Source organism: Ursus americanus, chromosome 9 (genome assembly GCF_024610735.1).
Source record: "Ursus americanus isolate L20-20 chromosome 9, mUrsAme1.1.p, whole genome shotgun sequence".
Taxonomy (NCBI): domain Eukaryota; kingdom Metazoa; phylum Chordata; class Mammalia; order Carnivora; family Ursidae; genus Ursus; species Ursus americanus.
Window position 1 is genome coordinate 16,151,913 of NC_142135.1, and position 23,868 is coordinate 16,175,780.

The following is a 23,868-nucleotide window of genomic DNA, read 5'->3' on the forward strand; positions in this document are numbered from 1 at the left end:
GTGAAAGAGAGAGAAATTATTACATCCACGTCCTGAAATTAAGCAGACAATGACTCCTGCTGGAGTGTAAAGGTGAACGTTGATTCCAGCCAACAGACTTTTATTTATTATTCACACAAATAGACCAACAGGCCTGCAGGGAGGTATGCTAGGGGACAGAAGCAGAGGGGTCACTTAGGGCCACCTCACTAAGTGTACAAGCAGCAGAGATCATTTTTCTGGGAGTGGAAAACATGATGTACTTAAGAGTGTATTTTCATTATATAAAGAAAGAAACCTTCGGTTATGACAAATAGAATTATCAGGAAAAAGTTGTAGAGGGAGATGAAATAGCTCTGTTGAACCAGCATCTCATCTACCGACAGCCTAGAAAAGATTGCTAAGGATGGTTTGGTGTTTTGGGTTTTTGGGGGGTTTTGTTTTGTTTTGTTTCATTTTAGTTTTTATTACTGTCATTCTTTGATTCCTTCCACAGAGCCTAAATCACTAATTCAAAACTTCTTACCACACTTGGAATTCTTAAGTGTCAGGATTTTTAAAAAGGCAGAAAAGCTCAGCAAATCCTCTTAATTAATCTAAGCGGTATGTTTTCCTTTTAAAAATTCCTGTTAAGTCACCACCCCTATATTTTCCCTCCATACCAGCACTTTAGTCCCTCCCAATAAACAAGGAGAGAGGGAGAGGGCAGGAGTTGAGAGGTACAGGACTCACAGGTATGATGTCGAGTGAAACAAGCCAGACACACGCAAAGTGTGTGCTATGTGTTTCCATGCGTGTAGAGTACACAAGTTGCAGTTGGTGTGAACGTGTACCCGAGTTGTGGCCCAAGTACACAAAGAGAAGTGACTTACGCCAGCTCCTGTGCTTGCGAGATTCACTCCTGTCCCTCTGCTCGCTCCCCTCCCTCATCTGCCAGCAGGTGTGGAAGATGGCACGGCACGGTGCCCATCAGTCTGGGACCAGCCACTGGGATCACAGACTGGGACCAGTCACCCACTGTTGACTGAACTGTAAGTCAGCAAGAAAGAAGCGTCTGGCGCATTTGCCACTGAGGCTCCAGGGTGGGTCTGCTCTGGTACAGCAGCTGGCCCCGGCCTCATTGACACAGGAAAGGAAGAGCAGACCGCGGGGCCAGGGTCACGGATTCACCGTCTTCCCATCATCCCGAAGCAGCTGGCTTCACGGAACAGTGGAAGACTAAGTCACAGTGTTAGCCGGCTGGCGGTCCCTTGCAGGGCTGGGGGCAAGGGCTGGATGTGGTCTCAATCAGCATCCAATATATGGTGCTGTTTCGGCCTTAGCGAAGACGCATGGAACAGACGTCAAGGAACAGAAATGAGAGTGTCACCGCTCATTACTACCCACTAGCAGAACTTCGGCTTCCTGTTCCAAGCAACAACAGATATCAGTCTAACAGACGTCTCGATGAGCAGAAGAAGCCCAGACACACCGCAGTGCAAACCGTACGATCTCACGTATATGAAGTTCAAAAGTAAGGTGCTGGAGGTCAGCACAGTAGTGACGTCTGGAGGGGGCGTGAGTTAGGAAGGAGAACACGAGAGTTTCCTGGGGTGTTGGAAATGTTCCTTTCAGATATCTGTAAGTGCACATGCGCGCGCGCACAGCGTCTGAGTCCTCCAATTTCATGACAAGGTCAGAGAGAGGGAAGGGCTGAGAGGCAGTTCCCTAAACACAGCCCCACGGGAACAGTGATGTAGGGGTGGACAGTACAGGCTGAGTGACCAGCCTGGATCCTTCTAGTCTATCTTCTCTGTAAACCTCTCACGAGAAACGGATTTTATTTTGATCCCAAGAGAAACCATTTCACTGTTTTTCTTAACCTTTGAGATGGATTGAATGATGTCATTTGGCACAAGTTCATTGAAAGGGCAGCATCGGAGGGAATGTAACCGTCTGCCCAGCTTTCAAGTTACGCAGACCCCAGACTCTTCTGACAGTCCCACCGGTTATCCCACTTACGTTCAAACTGGAGACCCTGGCCGGGTGCTGGCAACCTGCTGGGGGCTCTGATGGGGCTGTGAGCAATTCATGCCCCTGCAGGGCCACGAGGTCAGAAAGGCTGAAACTTCGTGGACCTCTTATGTTCATAAAAGGGAACATTCTGGTCGGTGACACTGCCCCTGCAGGAGTGGTAGTAACAGCACGTTGAGCCGAGTGTACTTGGCAGGACTCACGGAGGGTGATGATACACCAGGAGCTGTCACTTCACGTCATTTAATGCTTGCCTCAGTCTGCAAGGTAAGTCTTATCCATCCCTATTTCCCTGATAAGGAAAGTGGAGTTCAGAACGATCCTGCAGCCTGTCCAAGGGCACTTGGCCAGTATTCTCGAAACCGATGTCCTGCCTTGTTTTCAGAAAGCGTGGCCCTGAGAACTGTCACTCCTAGGCTGCTGGTGGGGACTGGGCCCCTCCATGACTGTCATCCACGGTGTGAACGTCAGGGACGGATGATGGCCAGCCTGGAGAACACTCCAGCGCGATGATGGAACTGCGACTGACCCCCACAGTCTGCAGACCTCACGGAGCCGACCAACTTCATCAAGTCAGACGAGCAGTGGGACACCCACGGGTTGGAGTCATTCCATGGAATAGGAAATGTCACCATCTTCTGTAAGTCCTTATAATACGCCAACCCTTTGTAAAATGAGAAGACTGTTCATCTCCTCCCCCAGTAAGGAGTGAATGAGTACTCCTAAGAATACAAGCACAAAGGAGGCAGGAAAGGAAGAAGCTTACGAGGCATCTTCATGCTGACCTTTCTATCACACTATTTCTCGAAGTCTTCAATGCATCACGGTGAGGAAGAGGGACGTCCCCACTTTACAGACAAGGAAGTTAAATAAAGTTCAGGCAGTGGCAGAATCTGTCCCTGGCCACACTGAAAGGGAATGGTGGGACTGGAATCACAGAGCGAGCACGGGAGTCTGACAGCCCTGCAGGGCTGCCACGAAGACGGCCAGCTTGCAGCCAGAGCCTAGTATACGCACCCCTCATGAGGCTCTTGACCAGGGGGGCTCCGTGCCAGGGCCAAGCAAAAATACAGCTCACTTTCCCCAGCAACATACCCAGTGTTGTGAGCCCCACCAATCCCCCCTCAGCCCACCCCAGAGGTCACCTGCGGCTTCAGCTCCTGTGTAAGTTGCTGCCTTCCTGCCCCATGGGCAGGTGTCTCTCCACCCCGAAGTGTCACACTGACCTGGGAAGTATGCTCAGCCCCCTGGAAGGGCAGGTCAAAGGTGCCAGGGAGTTAACGCCCCCAGGAGCAGTGCTCAGCCAATGAGGGACGGGGTCAGAGAAGCAATCCCCAGAGTCCTTGACCCGCAGGGCACATTGCTCAGCTGTGTCTCACCCAGTCTCCCAGAGGGTCCCCTTCGGAATGGAGCCCTGACTGTCCACAGCCTTAACCTTCTCATTGACCGACCCTTAATGGCTTTGCTCCCTTCCCTCCCCCCACCGCCAATGTGATTCCAGGGGTCAGCCCTCATAGAAGCTATCTGCATAAAAATCTGTCTTGTTTAGACGTAACTCCCCCCCAAAAGCAAACCTTTAATTGGTGCCCCAAAGCAAGACATCAAATAGAAATATCACTACTGCTTCACTTCACACAAATATACAAGTTCAAATACAAAGGGAAGGGCAGCCCTCAACGCTTGCTGCCGAGCCCAGGGCTACTGGGTGCCCCTGGGGGAGCCTGTGGGTGTAGTGAAGCCGGGTACAGGGGTGTGGGGTGCAGATTTACGTCTCTTTTCTCCAGTGTTTTCATACATTGGTCATGACTTGCTCAAATCCTTCTAAACTCTAAGGCTCTCTTTGGGGGGTGGGGGGAGTACTCTGAACTGTCCGAGCAGCGAGCGCACCATGCACCACGTGTCGATTTCGGGGCAAGCACGCTGTCATGTCCCTCCGCAAAGGAACCCTCTGCTTCCTCCTCCATGAAGCCAGCCGGCCTCCCTACAGACCCAGCGCTCTGCTGTGTGCAGACCAGGTGCTGAGGCGCTAGAGCAGGGAGGCTCCCCGGGTCGGCCTGAGGAAGCCACCCTGCCGCCTGCGCAGAGCCCCCACCAAGAAAATGGGACACACGTGCCACCTCGGTCTCCCTTTCTGGTCCTCAAAATCCCACCATTGCACCCTTCCGTCCCCCCGGGAAGGCTTTTCCTCCAGCTCTTTGCATTGTTGGTTCAACTCATCCCTTGGTAGCTCAGCTCCACGTCCCCTCTCCAGAGAGGCCTTGGCTAAAGAGCCCAGGGCAGGTGGCTTAGGCCGCCCGCCACCCCAGTACCTCCCCGTTAACTTTCGTCACGGGCACTCGTCACCACCTGAAGGTACCTTGTTGCTTCTTTTCTTCTTTTACTGTATGTCGCCAGCCCAGCGGCCTGGTCAAGAATGGAAACGCCGTCAGTGCGGGGAGCTTGCGTGTCTTATTTCTGGCACCTGAACGGTTACCTGGTGTGGTGACAGAATTCCCGGCCCCCGAGATTCCCCGCCCCTGGTGTCACAGATATTCTCTCAGTTCTTTGCTCAAGCACTTACTTAGGTGCTGCTGTGAAGGGGTTCTGCAGATGTAATTAAGGTAAAATAAGGATTCTGTGTGGGTGGGCCTGGCCTAAGCACCCGAGTCCTAACAGCTGAGCCTGGGGATCAGACACAGAGAAGTCACGCAGAGTCACAGCGTGAGGATTCAACACAAGGAAGATTCTCCGTGGCTTTGGGGACAGAGCGGGACAGGTGTCAGGGGATGCAGGCAGCCTTTAGGAGCGGGAAGAGCTCCGGGCAAGATGGTCGACAAGGAAACCAGGACTGCAAGGCCCTGAATTCTGAATTCTGCCACAACCATATGAGCCTCTAGGCAGCCTTCCAGACACCTTGATTCTAGCCTCAGGGGACTCTGAGAAGAGAACCCGGTTATGCCGCGCGGACTTCAGACCCGCAGAACGGGGTGTCGTTTTAAGCCACTAAGTGTGTGGCAGTTTATTACACAGCCATGGAAACCCAACACACACGGAACATTTCATCAAATGCAAAAACTGATCAAGCGTCGGTTTTTCGGGCTCAGTAACAGACCTCTCCACGAACCCACCCTCTGTGCCCCTCTGATGCGGGGCTGGATCAGACCCTCCCGCTCGGCCTTGTTGGGGGAGGGCTGATTCCTAGAACAAAGTCAGCAAGCAGGGGCCGCAGGCACCCACCTCAACCTTTGCCACCCAAATACCGTCAAGTGGCTTTTTGACAACGTTTCTGTGTCGTCCTACACACAGACACCCCCAGCACGAGACATTTTCCCTCGGAAATATATTCGCATCAACCTATAGCAGTAAGTCCTGATGTTCTCCGAGTAATTCTCCAAGGGAACAACGGTTAACAGGACTGGGGAGGTGGGCGAAGAAGGGGGACCACCACCCGCTCCTGCTTACTCTTCTGAAAAGAAAATCCGTGCTGGCCTCCGGCAAGTTGAGAATTCCCCAGGAGCAAGGAGGATTAAAAAGTGAAACACTGCCACCCACCGGACGGGAAAGGCCTGCAGAGGGGACTCGAACTACTCCAGCCATTTAGACCCAGCACCCAAGCGGGCTTTAAACAGAACTATGACGTCTTTCATGACACGTCTCCAAAGGCAAGTGAAACAAAAGCGAAAATGAACTTTTGGGATTTCATCAAGATAAAAAGCTTCTGCACAGCAAAGGAAACAGTCAACAAAACAAAGAGGCAGCCCACGGAATGGGAGAAGGTATTTGCAAATGACACTACAGATAAAGGGCTCATATCCAAGATCTATAAAGAACTTCTCAAACTCAATACTCAAAAAACTAATAGCCCAGTCAAAAAATGGGCAGAAGACATGAACAGACATTTCTCCAAAGGAGACACACAAATGGCCAACAGACACATGAAAAAATGCTCAACATTATTAGCCATCAGGGAAATACAAATCAAAACCACAATGAGATACCACCTCACACCTGTCAGAATGGCTAAAATTAACAAGACAGGAAACAACAAATGTTGGCAAGGATGCAGAGAAAGGGGCACCCTCTTATGCTGTCAGTGGGAATGCAAGCTGGTACAGCCACTCTGGAAAACAGGTTGCTCAGGATGGTAAAAATAGAGCTACCCTATGACCAAGCAATTGCACTACTAGGCATTTACCCCAAAGACACAAATGTAGTGAAAGAAGGGGCACATGCACCCAATGTTCATAGCAGCAATGTCCACAATAGCCAAATTGTGGAAGGAGCCGAGATGCCTTTCAACAGATGACTGGATAAAGAAGATGTGGTCCATATATACAATGGAATATTACTCAGCCATCAGAAAGAACAATTATACAACATTTGCAGCAACATGGATGGAACTGGAGGGGATTATGCTAAGTGAAGTAAGTTAAGCAGAGAAAGACAATTATCATATCGTTTCACTTATATGTGGAACATAAGGAATAGCATGGAGGACATTAGGAGAAGGAAGGGAAAAATGATGGGGGGGAAATCAGAGAGAGAGATGAACCATGACAGACTATGGACTCCAGGAAACAAACTGAGGGTTACAGAGGGGAGGAGGGTGGGGGGGATGGGCTCGCCTGGTGATGGATATCAAGGAGGGCACGTATTGCATGGAGCTCTGAGTGTTATATGCAAACAATGAATCATGGAACACTACATCAAAAACTAATGATGTACTATATGGTGACTAACATAATAAAAAAATTAAAAATATAAATAAATAAATAAATAAATAAATAAATAAATAAATAAATACAGAACTATCAGTGCTTTGCCCAAGTCCTAATGCCGGCACTCCAGGGGCGTGGACAGTGACTTTCCAAACACCAGCAAGAAAATCCAAACACCGAGAGATCATGTTAAAAGAAAGGCTTAATCGGGCAACCGTGCCCTTTGGGCATTCTGGATTTTCAATGTTGTTGTTCAAAAGACAGCAGGAATGGTCTAAAGACGGATTTCTGCCAGACAACCCTGCCTGGGATGAAGCAGGTGTCTGCTTGGGGAGTGGAAAGTGTCCGTTGTTTTCTCTCATGGGTGAAACATACAAAAACACCGAAACATTTTAGAGCAGACTCAGCATTTTCCAAAGCTCTGTCCCTTTCCTCCTGCATGGAGAGAAAAATCATACTGTTGCTGATTTGGTCCTAAGAAGGGGCCTCTTAGGATTTATTCAGGACTGACGTTCACTGTGCTTTCATCGGGAGATTTTTGGATTGAGAAAACGGGTAGTCGTTCGTGGACTTTATTTTAAATAAGTGTAACTTTCATTTTATTCAGTTGGCCTTAAGGAACCACCAAAGTTTTTGACTCTCATGATTTTTTCAGACAATTTACTTAACTAACGATGCTGTGTATTGATGAGGACATTGTGGCATGAAAAGTATACATTTTCAGAGAACATTTGATAGATGAAAAAATCCTAACTAGGTAATGTGAAATGGAGAAAGCAAGAGACCAAGCTTCATGTAGAGGGTAGTTCCCGACTGTTCCAGGAGTTTACCTATGTCCACATGTCTGTGTTTCTGTGTTGAGTAAGTCGGGAAAAGTGCAGCCAAGAAACACAGCAAAAACTTCCCAGTGTTTATCTCTGGGCAGTGAAATTATGGTTGACATTGTCTTCCTCATTTTTGTCTGCATTTTCCAATTTGTCATAGTGAAAGCAAACTGTGTCCTAATTGGAAAAAAACTGTGACTTAAAAAGCTTTCTAAAAATAATACAAAAATTGTAAATGATTATATAGGCCATGGCTGATGGTGATTTTAGAATACGCGTATACCCCTAATTGCTGTCACAGTTGGAATAGTCGATGTCAGCAGCTCTCAAACATTCTGGTTTCAGGGCTCCTTTATAATTCTAAAAATTATTGAAGCCTCCAAAGAGCTTTTGTTTGAGTGGATTATATTTATATCTGTTGATCTTTAGTAGAAATTAAAACTGTGAAAAATGTTGAACATTTATTAATTCAGTTAAAAGTATAATAATAAACACTGGGGATCACCATCTTTTTCATTTTTGCCAGTGTGTTGGGTGGGAAATGCTACCACATAGTGGTCTTAATTTGTGTTTAATTATGAATTGATCTGTTCTAATTTTTGTTAGCTATTCTATTTATTTTCCTACGAACTGCCTATTCATTTATTTTGTCCGTTTTTCTGCTCTAGCTTGCCTTTTCTTCTTAGAAGGGGTTTTTGTATGGTGAACGTGGTAGGCACAGAGATGCAGCCCTCTGATCCCCCGTCAAGCTGGCCGGCTGCAAAGGGGGTGGATATCTGGTAGCCCCTGGCTGTTGGTTCCTTTGGGGTCAGCCTCAGCTTTCCAGCCTGGGCCACAGTCTTCTCATTGGCCCACAGCCAATGACTGAGCAAGAAGAAAGAACATCCAACAGAGAGAGAAAGGGTGAGATGGCCACTCTAGCCAAGTGGAGGGACAGGGACATGCCCACATGTCCCTTTCGATCAACAGCACCTCCATCCGCTACGCCCACCCCCACAGTGGCTTCCTCTGAGGGCGGAGATCCTTGACCCCTAAGGGAATAAACAACATATAATGGGGCTGGGAGAATTTCTGACTTCAAAAAGTTAAAGAACATTCTGCCCTTCTCTTGGCAACCACCTGCTAAAAACCACAAGGAGAATGAGAAACGGAGATAATCACCGATAAAAAGAAGAGAGGTTTGTAACCAAACCACAGCACATGGAGATGGAAGGCGGATAGTTGGCATGGGCAGATGGCTTTTCAGAGCAGACGAAGGGGAATCCAACAGAGAATAGAGTTCATTATAAAGAGCACTGACTCCCCCAAATCACACCTTTTCCTCATGCAGCTAGGACGTAAGAAGAAACTGAGTCAGAAAGGCACAGGATGGAAGAGAATGGTTAATAAAACTTTGACTCCACCTCCCTTCCCAGCTCCCAGAGCTTGGTAGCCACACTTATAATATGCCTGGGCAGGAACCTGAAGTCTCTCTGGAACCTCTCCTTAAACCAGAAACGGCACAAGCATCCCTACCGCACCATTTTCACTAACAATTAACTGTTGAGACCCAGAGAAAACACCTGCAGATCCAGATAGTTAGAAGAGCCATAGTAAAAAAGCAGCTCCCTCCTTCAGGGATCCCCACTGGCCAATAAGCCCCACTGTGCACACAGCCGTCCCGATGGTCTTCTGGGAGATACCCACCTACCCTTACAGCGATGATCACCCGTCATTACAGGAAAACCTCCAGAAGCACAAAGAGAAAAAGGGAACTCAGAGAAAAACAGAGACGAGGCCGAGGGCAGAAGAAAATATCAAAAGAAAACTAGAATTAATATCTTCATGGTGATCCTAGAACATATTGTATCCATCTATAAAATGGATGTTACAATTGAAAAGGACCACTAAGAGTTATAGCTCCTTTCACTTCCGCAGAATATGTCAACATGGGAATGTAACACATTTGTTAATTCTTCTAGTGAGTTTTGGGTTGTTTCCACCTCCCCTTTTTTTGCTATTAAAATTAATATAAACAATGCTGCTACTTTACTTGCCTTCTAAGAGATTTTTAGGGCTAGAACTGCTGGATTTCAGGATATGTAAATGCACGACTTTGCAAGCTTGTATCAAATTGTTTTCCAAAAAAGCTTGCTCCAAATTATACTCCAGCAGCAGTACTCAAGAACTCCCATTGGGAAGGTCTTCTCCACGTGCACACCCGGGGGGTCTATCTTACAGTAGCCGAAATACTTTGAATCAGGGACCACCTCGGGCCGGCTCTCCCATGTTCAGAACCCAGGGGCCCAGGAGCCAAGGAGGGGAAATGGGCATGGCTCCCTTCACAGCTAACCCTCATGAACCGTTTACAGCATTTCTGCTTTCCACCTGGAGACTTTAGGCTCCCCAGGGAGGAATGCTCCCCACCGTGCACTTCTCATGTCATTGAAAGAACAGGTAACCAAGGGGGTCACTGGCCGGCTAACTCTGATCACGGGGAAACTGAATTGCTACCACACTAATGGGCCACGTTAGTCCAGTTTCCGCTTCTCTCCCTCAGCCAGGGGGTGCTCCTTCCTCCAGTCCCAGCACCACAGGGGACGTCCTCCCAGCTCCTGGGGCAGCGGCAGCAGCGCAGTGGTGCTGTCCCCTTACCGGTCACCTGCCCGACTCCGGAGGGCTCCTCCTTCGTGCTTCTAGGTTCCGGCAACGCCAAGCTCTTCCCAGGGTTTCTTCAGACCTGGAGACAGGTAGAGTTCCTGCAGTTACTGACTCTGTGTTATCTCGGTTTTCCTTTTCCCGCAAAATTATTTTACTGACTCCATTTTATTTATCTCTGTTAAAATAATTAATGTGGCTTCTATTTTCTCCATAAACCCTGATAGACAAATAGCAATGCTGCAAAAATTCTTACCACCTCAATCCTAGGAACTTGATGTTTTTGCCATATAGTACCTTCTAAGATGTTTAATTTTTGTTTATTCCTGGTGAATAGAGTTGCATCTGATTTTTAGCTGTGATTATACATCTATCCATGTTGTGTTTATTATTTCTAATAATCTGCTAGGTTAATTTATTTTCTATATAAAGTTATATTATCTGTAGATAATGACCATTCCTTTCATTCTTTCTAAATCTTTTTGTTGTTGTTACTTTACCACTAGAACCTCCCACATATGATTTAATAAAAGTAGGATTTACGGGTATCCTAATCTAGTTGCTGAATTAAAGGGAATTCTTCTAACACTTTACCACTAAAATGATGGTTGGTGTAGGTTTTTAGTAGATACATCTTATCAGGTTGAGAAGGCTCCTTCCTACTCTCAATTCACTAAAAATATTGCCTTTTTTTTCTTCTTTAATTGGGTGTTGCATTTTATCAAAATCATTTTCTGCATCAATTGAGATGATCATGACTTAAGTTTTAGTGAGATGAATTGTATTATTAGATTTGTTAAATGAGCCTTGCATTCTTGGAATAAACCCAACTTGCTATCTTTTGCATATTTCACAGGGGTATGGTTTGCTCATATTTTGCTGACGATTTTGCAACTATATTCATGGGTGAGATTAGACCATAGTTGGCCTTTCTTGACCCTTTTCCCTGAATTTGCCCTCAAGGTTATACTAGTCTTGGAGTTGAGGGTATTCCTTCCTTTTTATTTACTGGAAGAATTTGCGGAAGTTGAAATGATCTATTCTTTAGAAGTGTGGTAGAACATACCTATAAAATTATCTAGATTAGGTGTTTCCTTCATAAGATTTTAAACTACTGATTTAACAGTTACAGGACTATTCAGGCTTTTGGTTTCTTCCTAAATCACAATCGTACTAAGTCATACTGTTTATAATTTTATCAATGCTTTCAAATCTACCAGCATAAATTGTCATATATCCTTTTTTTTAAAAAAAAAGATGTATTTATTTTAGAGAGAGAGAACATGTGTGCACACATGCAACAGAGTTGGGAAGGGGCAGAGGAGAGAATCCTCAAGCAGACCCTCCCCCCCCCCACCCCCGAGCGCAGAGCCCTACGATGGCTCCACTCAGGACCCATGAGATCATGACAGGAGCCAAAATCAAGGGTTGGCCACTCAACAGACTGAGCCCCCCAAGGGTGCCCCTTGTCATATATTCTTCTATCTTTTTAACTCTACAGGATCTATGGTGATGACCCGTTAATTCCTAATGCTATTTTGGTTTCTTCTCTTTTTTATGATTAATCTCACTTGTCTTTTGGCAGTGGGTTTCCTGTTTGTATTTTTGTTTTCCTAACTCATTAATATCGGCAGTTAATCCTTTTGTAAAAGAACTCTCCTTAAATGGTCCTAACTTTAATGTGCTATCTGCCTCCATTTGGAACCCTGATGCACTCTCCATCCCCAAAAATGCTTTTGTCTTAAGGTCTACTTTGCCTTATGTACATATCAGATTTCTTTTGGTACCTAGTTTCCTTATCTGTCTTTTCCATTATTTCATTTTTAACCCCTTCACGTCTCTAGGTTTTCGGTATGTCTCCTATAAACATCAAGTTGACAGTTTGGGGGGATATGGGATAGAATTCAACCTAATAATTTGGTTGTTCCCTTTTTTTTTTTTTAAGTTTGCAAGTTTAGTCAATTTATGTGTACCAGGATTCCATGAATTTGGGCTATTTCACCCTATTTTTGCTTTTTATTTGACTTGCTTTTTCTTCCCTCCCCCCCCTTCTTCGTGTTTCTCAATTCCATTTTTCCCTTCTACCGGTTTCAAAGCTATAAACTCTATTCCTTTAGTGTTACTCATATTTTATCATGCATAATCCAAATCAGGTCTAGCTATTTCCATGAACCGTCTTCTATGGAATACTTCCGTGAACCATCATCACCAAAGCCATCAATACCTCACACATAGATTGTTGCACATATTCAAATTCCATGCTTGTCCCTCGTTTATTCTCAACATACCAGCCATAGTGACCAAATAAGATGTCACACTGTATGCTTTTCTGGTCAAAACTTAGTGATTTCACACCTGAGTCCAAGTGCTTACAATGGCCAATAAGATACCCAAACTTCTGGCCTCTTCCCCTGCTACCAGATCTAGCCAACAATCCCCCTCATTCTCCTTACCTAGTCTCATCACGTTTCTTGAAGTTCCTGGACGTGCCACACATGCTTCTACCCGAGAGCCTTTGCATAGCTGGTTTCTTCTCCCTCAACACTCTTCCCCAGACGTCTACATGACTCACATTCTCATTAAGTCTTTGTTTAAATGTCTCCCTCTTCTTGAGGTCTTCTCAGACCAGGTACTGTGAACTGTATCCCAATCCTTAGTGTTTCCCATCCTTCTCACCAGGACTTTTTCCCCATAGAATTACCACCCTCTAATGTGCTATACTATTTTGTTTACTGTCTGTCCCCACTAACTAGAATGTAAGCTCTATGACATCCAGAATTTTTAATTCACTGATTCATCCTTAAAAACTAGTACCACGTTAGCCTTTTAGTAAATGTACAGTTAAGTGTTGAATAGGCAAATCAAAGAATATTATTTACTCTCTAAAAAATACAGTGAGCATAGAGTGCTTTAACTCTGAGTAAAGCGTCTCCTGACTCACATGCCATTATCTTTTAGGATTTTAGTCCTGTTTCCTTACTCTCCCAAATTAAACATCATTTTTATTTTTATTCAGAAAAAAATTTTAATCAACATTTTAATCAACATCTTTGTGCAGCATTCCTCATATTGCAGAAATTCCTTCTGGAGTAATTCTCCTTTATTTGAATTTTGAATTTTTTTTTTATGTGAGTCTAGTAACTTATATTTGAAAATATCTTTTTCACCTTCGTTGTTGAAAGATAGTTTTGCTGGATTCACAATGTAGGCTAACATTTTCTCTAAGTACCTTTGTGATGGGATTGAATTGTTTCCTAAATTCATTATTGATATGCACTGGATCCCTGCACCTCTGGATTCCTTTCATCTGTTCTGGAAAATTCTCATTTTCTCTTTGGAATTAACCTCACTTCATCTTTTTATTTTCTTACTCTGACCCCACGGACTGAAAGGGCAGTAAGGGAATATAGGCATACTTTGGAGATATTGCAGGTTGGTTCCAGACCACCGCAATTAAGTGAATACAACAACCTCAAATGAAGTTTTTGGTTTCCCAGTGCATGTAAGTTATGTTTACATTATACTGGAGGCGGATTTTTTTTTAAATTTAAATTCAGTCAGCCAACTTATAGTACATCATTAGTTTCAGATGTAGTTCAATAATTTATCAGTTTCATATAACACCCAGAGCTCGTCACATCACATGCCCTCCTTAATTAAGGCCCATCACCCAGTTACCCCATCTCTCCACCCACCTCCCCTCCAGCAACCCTCAGTTTGTTTCCTATAGTTAAGAGTCTCTCATGGTCTGATGAGAACTTTCTCCCTGATGACTTCCCATTCTGTTTTCCCTCCCTTCCTCTAGGGTCCTTTGCCCTGTTTCTTCTATTCTACATGAGTGAAACCATACGATAATTCTTTCTCTGATTGACCTATTTCGCTCAGCATAGTACCCTCCGGTTCCATCCACATCAATGTAAATGGTAAGTATTCATCCTTTCTGATGGCTGAGTAATATTCCATTGTTTATACATACCACATCTTCTTTATCCATTCATCTGTCAAGGGACAGCTCGTCTCTTTCCAGTTTCGCTATTGTGGACACTGCTGCTATAAACACTGGGGTGCAGGTGCCCCTTCAGATCACTACATTTGTATCTTTGGGGTAAATACCTAGTAGCACAATTGCTGGGTCGTAGTGGAAACAATTAAGTGCACAATAGCACTGTCTAAAAAAAGCAATGTACATACATTAATTTTTTTTAAAAAAAAACCTTTGTTGCTAAAAAATGCTAACCATCACCTGAGCTGTCAGTGAGTTGTAACCACTGATCACAGATCACCATCACAAATAGAATAATAATGGAAAAGTTTGAAATACTGAGAGAATTACCAGAACATGACACAGAGACACAAAGTGGGTAAATGCTCTTGGAAAAATGGTGCCGATAACTCTCTCAACACAGAGTTGCCACAAACCTCCCATTTGTAAAAAATGTAATTATCTGTGAAATAATAAAGTGGAGAGCAATAAAACGAGATATGTTGTACTATGTACAATAAATACCTATAAACTCAATAATTTAGATGAAATGGACCAACTCCTTGAGAAACCCAAACTTCCAAAACTCACTCAAGAAAAAAATAGCTAACCTAACTGTACCTATTAAAGAAATTTAATTTGTAGTTCAAAATCTTCCAAAAAAGAGAACTTTAGGCCCAGATAGTTTTGCTAGCAAATTCTACCAAAATCAGACCAAGATATTAGAAAACCACAAATCAATATCCTTCAGGAATATGGACATAAAAACATTCAATATCAGCCAATCAAATCCAGCCCTAGATAGGATAATCCATTGTGACCAAGCTGAATTCATACCAAGAACACAAGGCTGATTAAAGATACAAAATCTAATCAGTGGGGGGCATCTGGGTGGCTGTCAGTTAAGCGCCTGCCTTTGGCTCAGGTCATGATACTGGGGTCCTGGGATCGAGCCCCACAGCAGGCTCCTGCTCAGCGGGAAAACTTCTCCCTCTCCCTGTGCCTGCTGCTCCCGCTACTTGTGCTGTCAAATAAATAAAATCTTAAAAACAAACAAACAACTAATCCATGTAATTCACCATATTGAGTCTAAATAAAAATAAACCACATAATCATTTCATTGAATACAATGAAAACAAAGACAAAATCTAATACCCATTCATGATTAAAAAAAAAAAACACACGAACACCTCAGTAAGTAGAAGGGAACTTCTTTAACCTAATGGTCATCTATTTAAAACTCTAAAGCTAACAACCATACTTAACAGCTAGAGACTGAATACTCTCCCCCTAAGATGGGGGAACAAGGCAAGGATGTCTGTTCTGACTCCTATTAAATACTATACCCATAGTTTGGCCAGTGAAATAATGCAAGAAAAAGAAGTAAAAGGCATACAGATTAGAATGAGTAAAATGTCTTTATTCAGAGACCACATAATCATCCGTGTTGACCATCTCCAAGAATCTACTAAAAATTTCACTAAGTGAGCTTCGCAAAACCAAAACATACAAGTCAGTCATATTCCTATATACAAGCAATGAATAATTTCAACGTGAAATCTTAAAATAATTTCCAACAGCACAAAAAAAATGAAGTACTTATGAAGAAATCTAACGAAATATGTAGTTTATGTATGCTGAAGCTACAAAACAGAGCCCACGGCCCCCCAAGGTTATAAATGGAGAGATATTTGTTAGGTTGTCAATTCTGTTTTATAGATTCACTATAACTTTGATTAAAATCCCTGCGAAGCTTGTGTGTAGAATTAGACAAGCTGATTCTAAAATTTATGTGGAAAGACAAAGGAACTAAAAGAGCCAAAATCAATTCATCAGTTCTTGAAAAAGAAAAATAAAATAAAAAGAACAAAGTTGGAGGGACTGCCACTATCCAACTGCAGTGTGGTATTCAAAGGACAGACACATTTCAGCAAGGGAACAGAGGAGGGAGCCCAGAAATACAACCCACACAAATGTCAACTGATTTTTTTGAACAGCTTTATTGAAGGATAACTTACACATGATAAAATTCACTCGTCTTATGTAAGTGTACAACGCAATTAATTTTTGGTGACATTTCCAGAACCCCAAAAAGATGTACACCCATTTGTACTCACTCCCCATCTCCACTGCAGACAACCACCAATCTACCTTCTCCCTACAGGTTTATCAACTGATTTTTGATTAAGGTGTCATGACAATTCAATGAGGAAAAGAGAGTCTTTTCAGGAAATGGTACTCTATCAGCTGGATGTCCATATGCAAGAACAAGAGTCGATATAAAGCTCACCCCATCTATTAAAATGAGTTCGACATGTGTCCAAGACCCACATGCAGAACTATAAAACTTTCAGAGAAAAACAGGAAAAATCTGCATGACCTCGAGTTTGTGATGAGGTTTTTAGGTAACTGCATCAAAAGAACCCACTGAAAGAAAAAAAAAAGTAGATTCCATCAAAATTAAAAACTTTTGTTCTTTAATAGACACTATTAATGAGTGACAAGACAAGTCAGACTGGGAGAAAATATTTGCAAAACACGTATCTGACAAAGGAGCTGTATTCAGAATAATATATGGAACTCTTAAAACTCAGCAATAAAACCTCATTTTTTAAATTATTTTTTTTTAAGATTTCACTTATTTATTGCAGAGAGAGAGTGCAGAGCAAGAGAGAGGCAGGGCTTGATCCCAGAACACTGGGATCATGACCTGAGCCAAAGGCAGACACTTAACTGACTGAGCCACCCAGGCACCCCAATAAAACCCAATTTTTAAAATATGGACAACAGATCTGAATAGGCACTTCAGACAAGATATACGGGCAGCGTATAAACATATGAATAGATGCTCAACATCATTTTTCCTCAGGAAATGAATATTTCAGCCACAACCTCTGCTTCACTGCTGATGGGATGCAAAACGGCAGTCATTCGGGCAGACAGTGTGGCAGTTTCTTATAAAATTAAATACACACTTACCAAATGAGTTAGCAATCCCACTCCCAGCAAAACGAATTATGTTTATATTACAAACCTGCACGTGACCATTAAATGATAAACAAACCCCGATATATCCACACAAGGAAGTACTCAGCAACAGAAAGGATAAGCTGTTGATTCACACAACAACACGAATTTAAAATGTATTCTGCATTGCAAAAGAGGCCAGATTTAAAAAGCTACAAATTGTACAATCCCACCATTTCGGTGACATTTCAGGAAAAGCAAAATTATAGGAATGGAAAACATAAGTGGTTGTGAGGGGAGGGGTGGGGGTGAGTAAAAGAAGAATTTTTAGGGTGCTAGGACTGCACAGTACTGCCATGGTGGGAACACTACCGTGCACTTGTCAAGGCCCATAGTGAATTTTATGGTATGAAAAACTCAACTGGGGTGTAAAGGACCCCAGATGAAAGGCACGGCGTGACAAGTCGATCTGTTTTACAAATGTCTGACATAACCTTATTGAAGGAAGTGGGAAATAAAGGGAGCTAACTAAGGTACTTTGGAAAACGGTGCTTGGAGTAGATAGCGTAAAGCTCAGGACAAAACAATTACTTGAACGCTGTACTCCAGATGGGCCATTTTTCTCACAGGGGTAGAACTTAACTATTCTGAAACCACTTTATAAATATTCTAACGTTCAACAAACAAGCAAATAAATTGTAGACAGAGAAGCCAAGGTTCTCACTCTCAGAGAAAGAAGTTACAAATGAACACAGAGGCAAAACTAGAAGGAACCTTGCGGTGCTGGTTCAGTGAGTGTAACTGAATGCTTAATCTCATATACATACAGACAGATCTAGAAATCATTTAGAGATGTATACTATATATTGGTTAGTATGCATATTGGTATCTCTTAGCACATTTCACTGAAAAAGCGTAGAAGCGGTAGCAGCGAGCATACCCAACACCCGGATCTTGGTATCTAAATTTGAGGCTCCAATAAAAGCAACCAGGGCTCCTTGGAGAAATAGCTGATTTTAGGGCTTGCATCCAGATATTACTTGGCAGCTCTAGAAAGTAAAAATATGGTCTTTAAAAAAAAAATGAAGGCACATCAAAAGAATTTAGGAGCCAACCTCAAAGAGTTCCCAAGAGCCCAAGTTGAAACATTTTATACAATAAATAACAGTATTAGATTTTAACCTAAAGTATAAAATAGCCATGATCACATACTAATATGAACAAAGGATCAAATAAATAGGAAAGAGGAACAAACTCTAAGAAAAATTCTAAATAATATATGTAGATACTACCCTCCTCCCCTTGACTGGTGGGCTAGACCTGGCAATTCATTTCCAAAGGCAAAAAAGTATGGAAAGTGGGAAAATACAGTAGAAATACCTAGCAGACACCAACTTAGCCATTGAAGGAATATCACCAGTAATGACATCGTGTACCCCAGGATATGATACAGTGTAGAAGGGCCTATCACCTCTGTGCTACCCTTCCTGATAAAGCATAACCTCAAATCTAATCACAAGGAAACATCAGACAAACCCATTTACTAAGGGACATTCTACAAATTAACCAGTACTCTTCATAGTGTCAAGGTCATGAAAGACTGAGAAACTGTCACAGATTGGAAGAGACAAAAGAGGCATCAAGGACTAAATAAATGCAATGTTGTGTCCTGGACTGGATTCTGGAACAGAAGGACATTAGTGGAAAACAGATAAATACCAAATAAAGTCTGTGGTATAGTAAAAAATAGTACTGTCCTAAGGTTAACTTCTGAGTTTTGACAGATACGCCATGTTTGTAAGGCGGTAACATTAGAGGAAGCTTGGCAAAGGGTACAGGAATCATCTCTGGACTACCCTTGCAACTTTCCTATAAATCTGAAATACAAAGGTCATTCTAAAGAAGTATAGGAAAGCCTCAGCACTGAGAGCATGGCTGTATTTAATATTAAGAAAGGGACTTACAGATTATATACACATTTTTGCAGTAATTTGATCAACACCACAGTTTATTTGTAAACATATTATGTGTCAATAATCAAATTGACAACACTTTATACATTTTGTTGTAGAATATTAACATCATACCAGAAAACAGTCCACTGTACTCAGTTACAGAGTTTTGGTACTTTAAAATCTTTAAATACAAACTGTATTTGAAACACTGAACATAAAATAGAAACATGAATGGCAGAGAAGATTGACAACATCAAGTAAAAGAAACTGATATTCCCCCCCAAAATGAATACAAAATCATCTGATTACATATTTAAAATGAAAGAAAGAAAGGAACTGAGAAAATCAGATACGTTTTTAAATGACATAAAGTTGCATTTCTTTAGACCCACCTGAGAGGTGAAACTGTACCCATACCAAATTCTGTGTCCTTTTTGATATTTTTCTCTTGGTTTCTAAAAAATGTTTCCCATGGTTTAAGCACATTAAGAAAGGGGAGGTAGCACAAAGCCAAATGAAATTACTTTAAAATTCTTTCATAAGTCGTCTTTGGCAAATTAAGTCTACACTTAAAATTTAACGTTTGTCGAACGGGATCAACACGTGTAAGATGAGGAGATGCATCTCTCCATGAGTTAACATATGGATGAAACAAAGCCAAATTCATAAAGCGAAGCACAAAAGCAGCTTTCACATTTTACTAACAGCTCTAAAAAGCAGATTCCCCCTCCTTAGAAATATGAGAGGTTTTCAACTGGGAATCAGAACCTTTCCTCGTTCACTGGAGAAACCAGAGTTGTCCATCTGTTTTTCCAGTACTTTCCCTAAAATTCATGATCACTATCAGATTCTAATTCTTCCTCCATTATCTCTCAAAGGAAATATAGCAGCAAATCACTCCCATATTTTAAGTTTTCAATTCACCACCAACTGGGTTCACTGCCAACAACTGCGAATTATTCGATTCTTTATTAGTGTACCTGTCATTACAGTAGGCTAAGATTGTTAATACAGGAATAAATAACTACAGTTAATATAAACAAAGCAAATGAAAATGAGATTAAAGAGCCCTGATCAAGTGAAATACTTACAACTTTCTGTTGAAAAAACTGTAAAAGTTACATACATACCTAATAGCACTAGGAATGTACAATATCAATTATTGGAAAAATAAATGAGTGATTCACAGTCATAAGAAATTACTTTAATATTAGTATGTATTTTTCCTTTTATAGACAAACATTTATAACATACACTTGATTTCTACCTCATGTAAGACAAAGTAGAAAACGAAACATTACTGCACTTACCCCAAAACACAGCACTGACTGCGTGCACAGGGAATCTGCTCTGAGATATTCAATTCTATGGGTTGGCCGTGGTAATGAATGCATGGTTAACAGTTTTAAGAAAGGCATATATTTCCAGAAGTATGTTAAATACACCAATACCAGTTCTATAAATAACAAAAATTATCAGCAAAAATGTTTAGGTTCTAACATTCCCGAATTTTCTAACGCTTTAAGTGTTTTAGATATATGTTGTTTGACCAGTTTGGTTACAGTTTTAAGCGAGCAAACCATTATCCTACGAGAAGAGCTACACTAAACTATAACACTGCACAAACTTCCCAAGGAAGGTAACTGAGAAAATCTAGAAAGTGAATCCAATTATTCTAATTACCATTTGAGATCTAAAAGAATCAATGACTCAAGAAACATTTTGAAATTACTCAATTTTTCTTTATCAGTTCCTCCAAAACTATGCACATAAATTTAAGATCCAGATTGCCTAAGACTGTCTTCAAAGTAGGCTTATCACCAAAGTGTTTTTGATCAGAAGACACAGCCTTAATGCCTCTAATGTGTAATTCTAACCGAAAATCACAATCCTTGGTTTCAAAACATCAAATTCGATTTCCTAACAACTCATTGGTAAAGCTACTAAACAAACAATCAGTCTGGGTGAGAACGTGCAGCTGCCACAGTTACAAGAGTGGAAAATAAATTCGATTTTTCCATAAAGACTCTGAAAATATAAAGCCCGAGGTGAGTGACAACAGAAGTCCACATATAAACGCTGGTTTAAAAATAGAATGTTTTCCAAAGCTTCTCATGAGATGTCGATGTATAGTCAGAGTCTGAGTTAAGACCTTATGAATCAAGGTTAGCTTATACATAACTATGCTGATTTACAAACCTTCGACAATGTTCAACTCATATACATAATTTACAGACATCCACAGAGATTCTTAATGCCCCATCACACCATCTCTCAAAACTGGATGTTTATTGTTTTATAGTTTTGCTACTTTAAGTACCAAGAAGCCTTTTCAGAGGAAGAGTTCCGCCTCTTCCCGTGATCCCCTAAAGAGTAGGTAACAAAATATAAAATTAAACAAGATTTATGTTTGATAAACTAACATATAAAATTACCACTGCAATATTCATAGAGACTGCTTATAAACGTAACAGTCATCATAAAGCCTATAAAGTATATATCCTCAGTTTTATAAAAGAAATGCAGATTGTCTCAGGGTAAAAAATACAGTGCAGGCTGCTAAAAAGCTCTTTGTTGCATGAGGAGGTGCAATAATGAGGAAAACTCCAGAAAACACGAACATGTTCCCCAACCTTAACATCAGCGGCGCGTGAATCGCACTGCGGCAGCACGACGCTTTTTAGTGGCTGGCACTATAAAGCTAACGTTAAGAAAGAAAAAAGGCAGAAGTGTGAGCAACAAATGGTGGAACCAAATTATTGCAAATGGAGATTAGCAATAAGAAGCGAGGAAGGCGACCGTCCACTCCATTCTGATAAGATGCCATCTTTAAATATTAAGTTCTTTGCAGGAAGTGGGACTCCCGACTCGGCGCAGGACGACTGTGAGAGCACGCCGGGAAAGCTGGCCTCAGTGGCAACATCCAGGGTGGAAGCACCTTCCTAAAAGACCAAGGAACGGGAGAAAAATTCTATGTCCAACACTTTACCAAACCACTTAATACAGCTCATTACAAATACGGACTTTGATGAGCCAAGAAATGTTTATGGAACGCAAAGCCCTGTGGGAGACGCGAAGATCTACTTCACAGACCCCGAGATAATCAGTGACGGGTATTGCTGTGTGCGGTAATGACTAATACCAGGCAGACTATGATAAGTGCTTAGACATAAATAGAAATAATGGGCTATGAGACTGTAAGAGAAGACAAACGTTCATTCCTAAACAATCCCAAAAAACCCCTCACTTAGCATCAAGCACCAGAACACTCCGTGAGCTCCCAGGGCTCTCAGATTCCCCTATTTAGCACAGACCTTTCCCCGGGACTCCAGTCTCACACACCCACCTCTCTGGCATCAGCTCTTGGATGTTTCACCATCCATTTCACACCTACCATGTCCGTAACCTTCACTCTCCAAGCTCCTCCCCCGTCCTCCCTACTCCACACACTGAGCTAGTTCAGAACCTGGAGAATCATGCCTGACTCCTCCCTTCCTTTCACCCTCAAATCTTTTCCTCACATTGAATTAACCGCCAGGTTCTAGCAATCTGCCTCCAACATGTATCCCAAATTACTGTATTCATTCACTACAGTCTCCAAAGTGGGGTATGGGACTATAAAAATTTTAGAGATCCTTTATCAACTACTGCATCCTTACAAAATTTCTATTTTTGTGTATATTTCATAGTATACATAATTTATTGATATAACAGTACATATGGGTAATAAACTTTTATTATGGGTATATGCAAAATTTGGGGGTATTTTTAATTCAAAAGGGAGCTCAGCTACCAACAACTCGCACGTGGTCTCTGAACTGGTCTTGCTTCTCTGCTTGTCCCTTTTTAATCTGCTCTCCAAACGGTAACTAATCTTTTAAAACAGTTGATCAGAAATAAATGTCATTCCTGTTTAAAAGTCTTCAATAATTTCTCTTTGCACTTGAGCATAAATACAAATTGTTTGCTATACTCTAGAAGGCCCTGCCTCCCCTCCTCCTCAGCCTCACCTCTTGCCAACCCCCCCATTTTCATGAGGTTTCTGCCACACCACGCTTCTTTCATTCCCTTGTACACCAAGTGTTTTCCAACACAGGACCTTTGCTCCTGCTACGCTCTGCATGGCATACTCTTTCCCATCCCTTTTAAGTTTCAGCTTATATATCATCTCCGTCCATTTAAATTAGGTCTCCCTTTGGACTCCATCAGATTCCAAGGAGTTTGGCTCCTTCAAAGTGCTTGCTGAAATCTGTAATTAACTTATATATTTCAATGTTTACTGTCTCAGTCATTACAAGCTCCACTAGTGCCTTGGACAGCATTGCTTCCCTGGCACCCAGTAAACGGTCTGGCATAGAGCAGACTCAAGTATTTATTGAAAAAAATAAATGAAACAAAATTCCAAAATACTGATTTCATAAAGTTAGGTCAGATATCCTCAACAGAAATACTCCATTCCAAAACTTTATCTACAAATCAAGTCTACAGAGTATCCTTTCTTTCCCTGGGAGAGGGGGAAGGCAGAAGGTCTACGGTACTGGCTTGCACTACGAACAGCCCCCTCTCAGCAACCGAGAATCACTGCAGTTAAGGGAAGAGTACTGTACCCAGGAACCAGCACCTAGCATGGTGCGTGGCCCACGGTAGATGCTTAACCCATCTCTGTTGAATAAAGCACTGGCAGAGAACAAAGGGTCCCAGCTTTAGACCCTCTCTACCCGGCCAGTAAATCATGTGCAGGAAAATGAACTTCCTAAATCTCAGCATCTTTATCAATTAGAATTAATGCTTATTTCATTACTGTGGAGGCCCAA

The 23,868-nt window shown here is 42.2% G+C and overlaps 1 protein-coding gene across 2 annotated transcripts in view; it reads right to left on the reverse strand.

Moving 5' to 3' along the window:
* Nucleotides 1-19,077: 19,077 nt before the first annotated feature.
* The window catches only part of FAM91A1 (family with sequence similarity 91 member A1), a 43,244-nt gene continuing 38,453 nt past the window's right edge, over nt 19,078-23,868 (reverse strand). For both annotated transcript variants that reach the window (XM_045805683.2, XM_045805682.2), the window contains exon 24: nt 19,078-21,996. In XM_045805683.2, the coding sequence (XP_045661639.1) occupies nt 21,811-21,996 (186 nt within the window). In that variant the 3' untranslated portion in view covers nt 19,078-21,810. The remainder of the gene's footprint in view (nt 21,997-23,868) is intronic.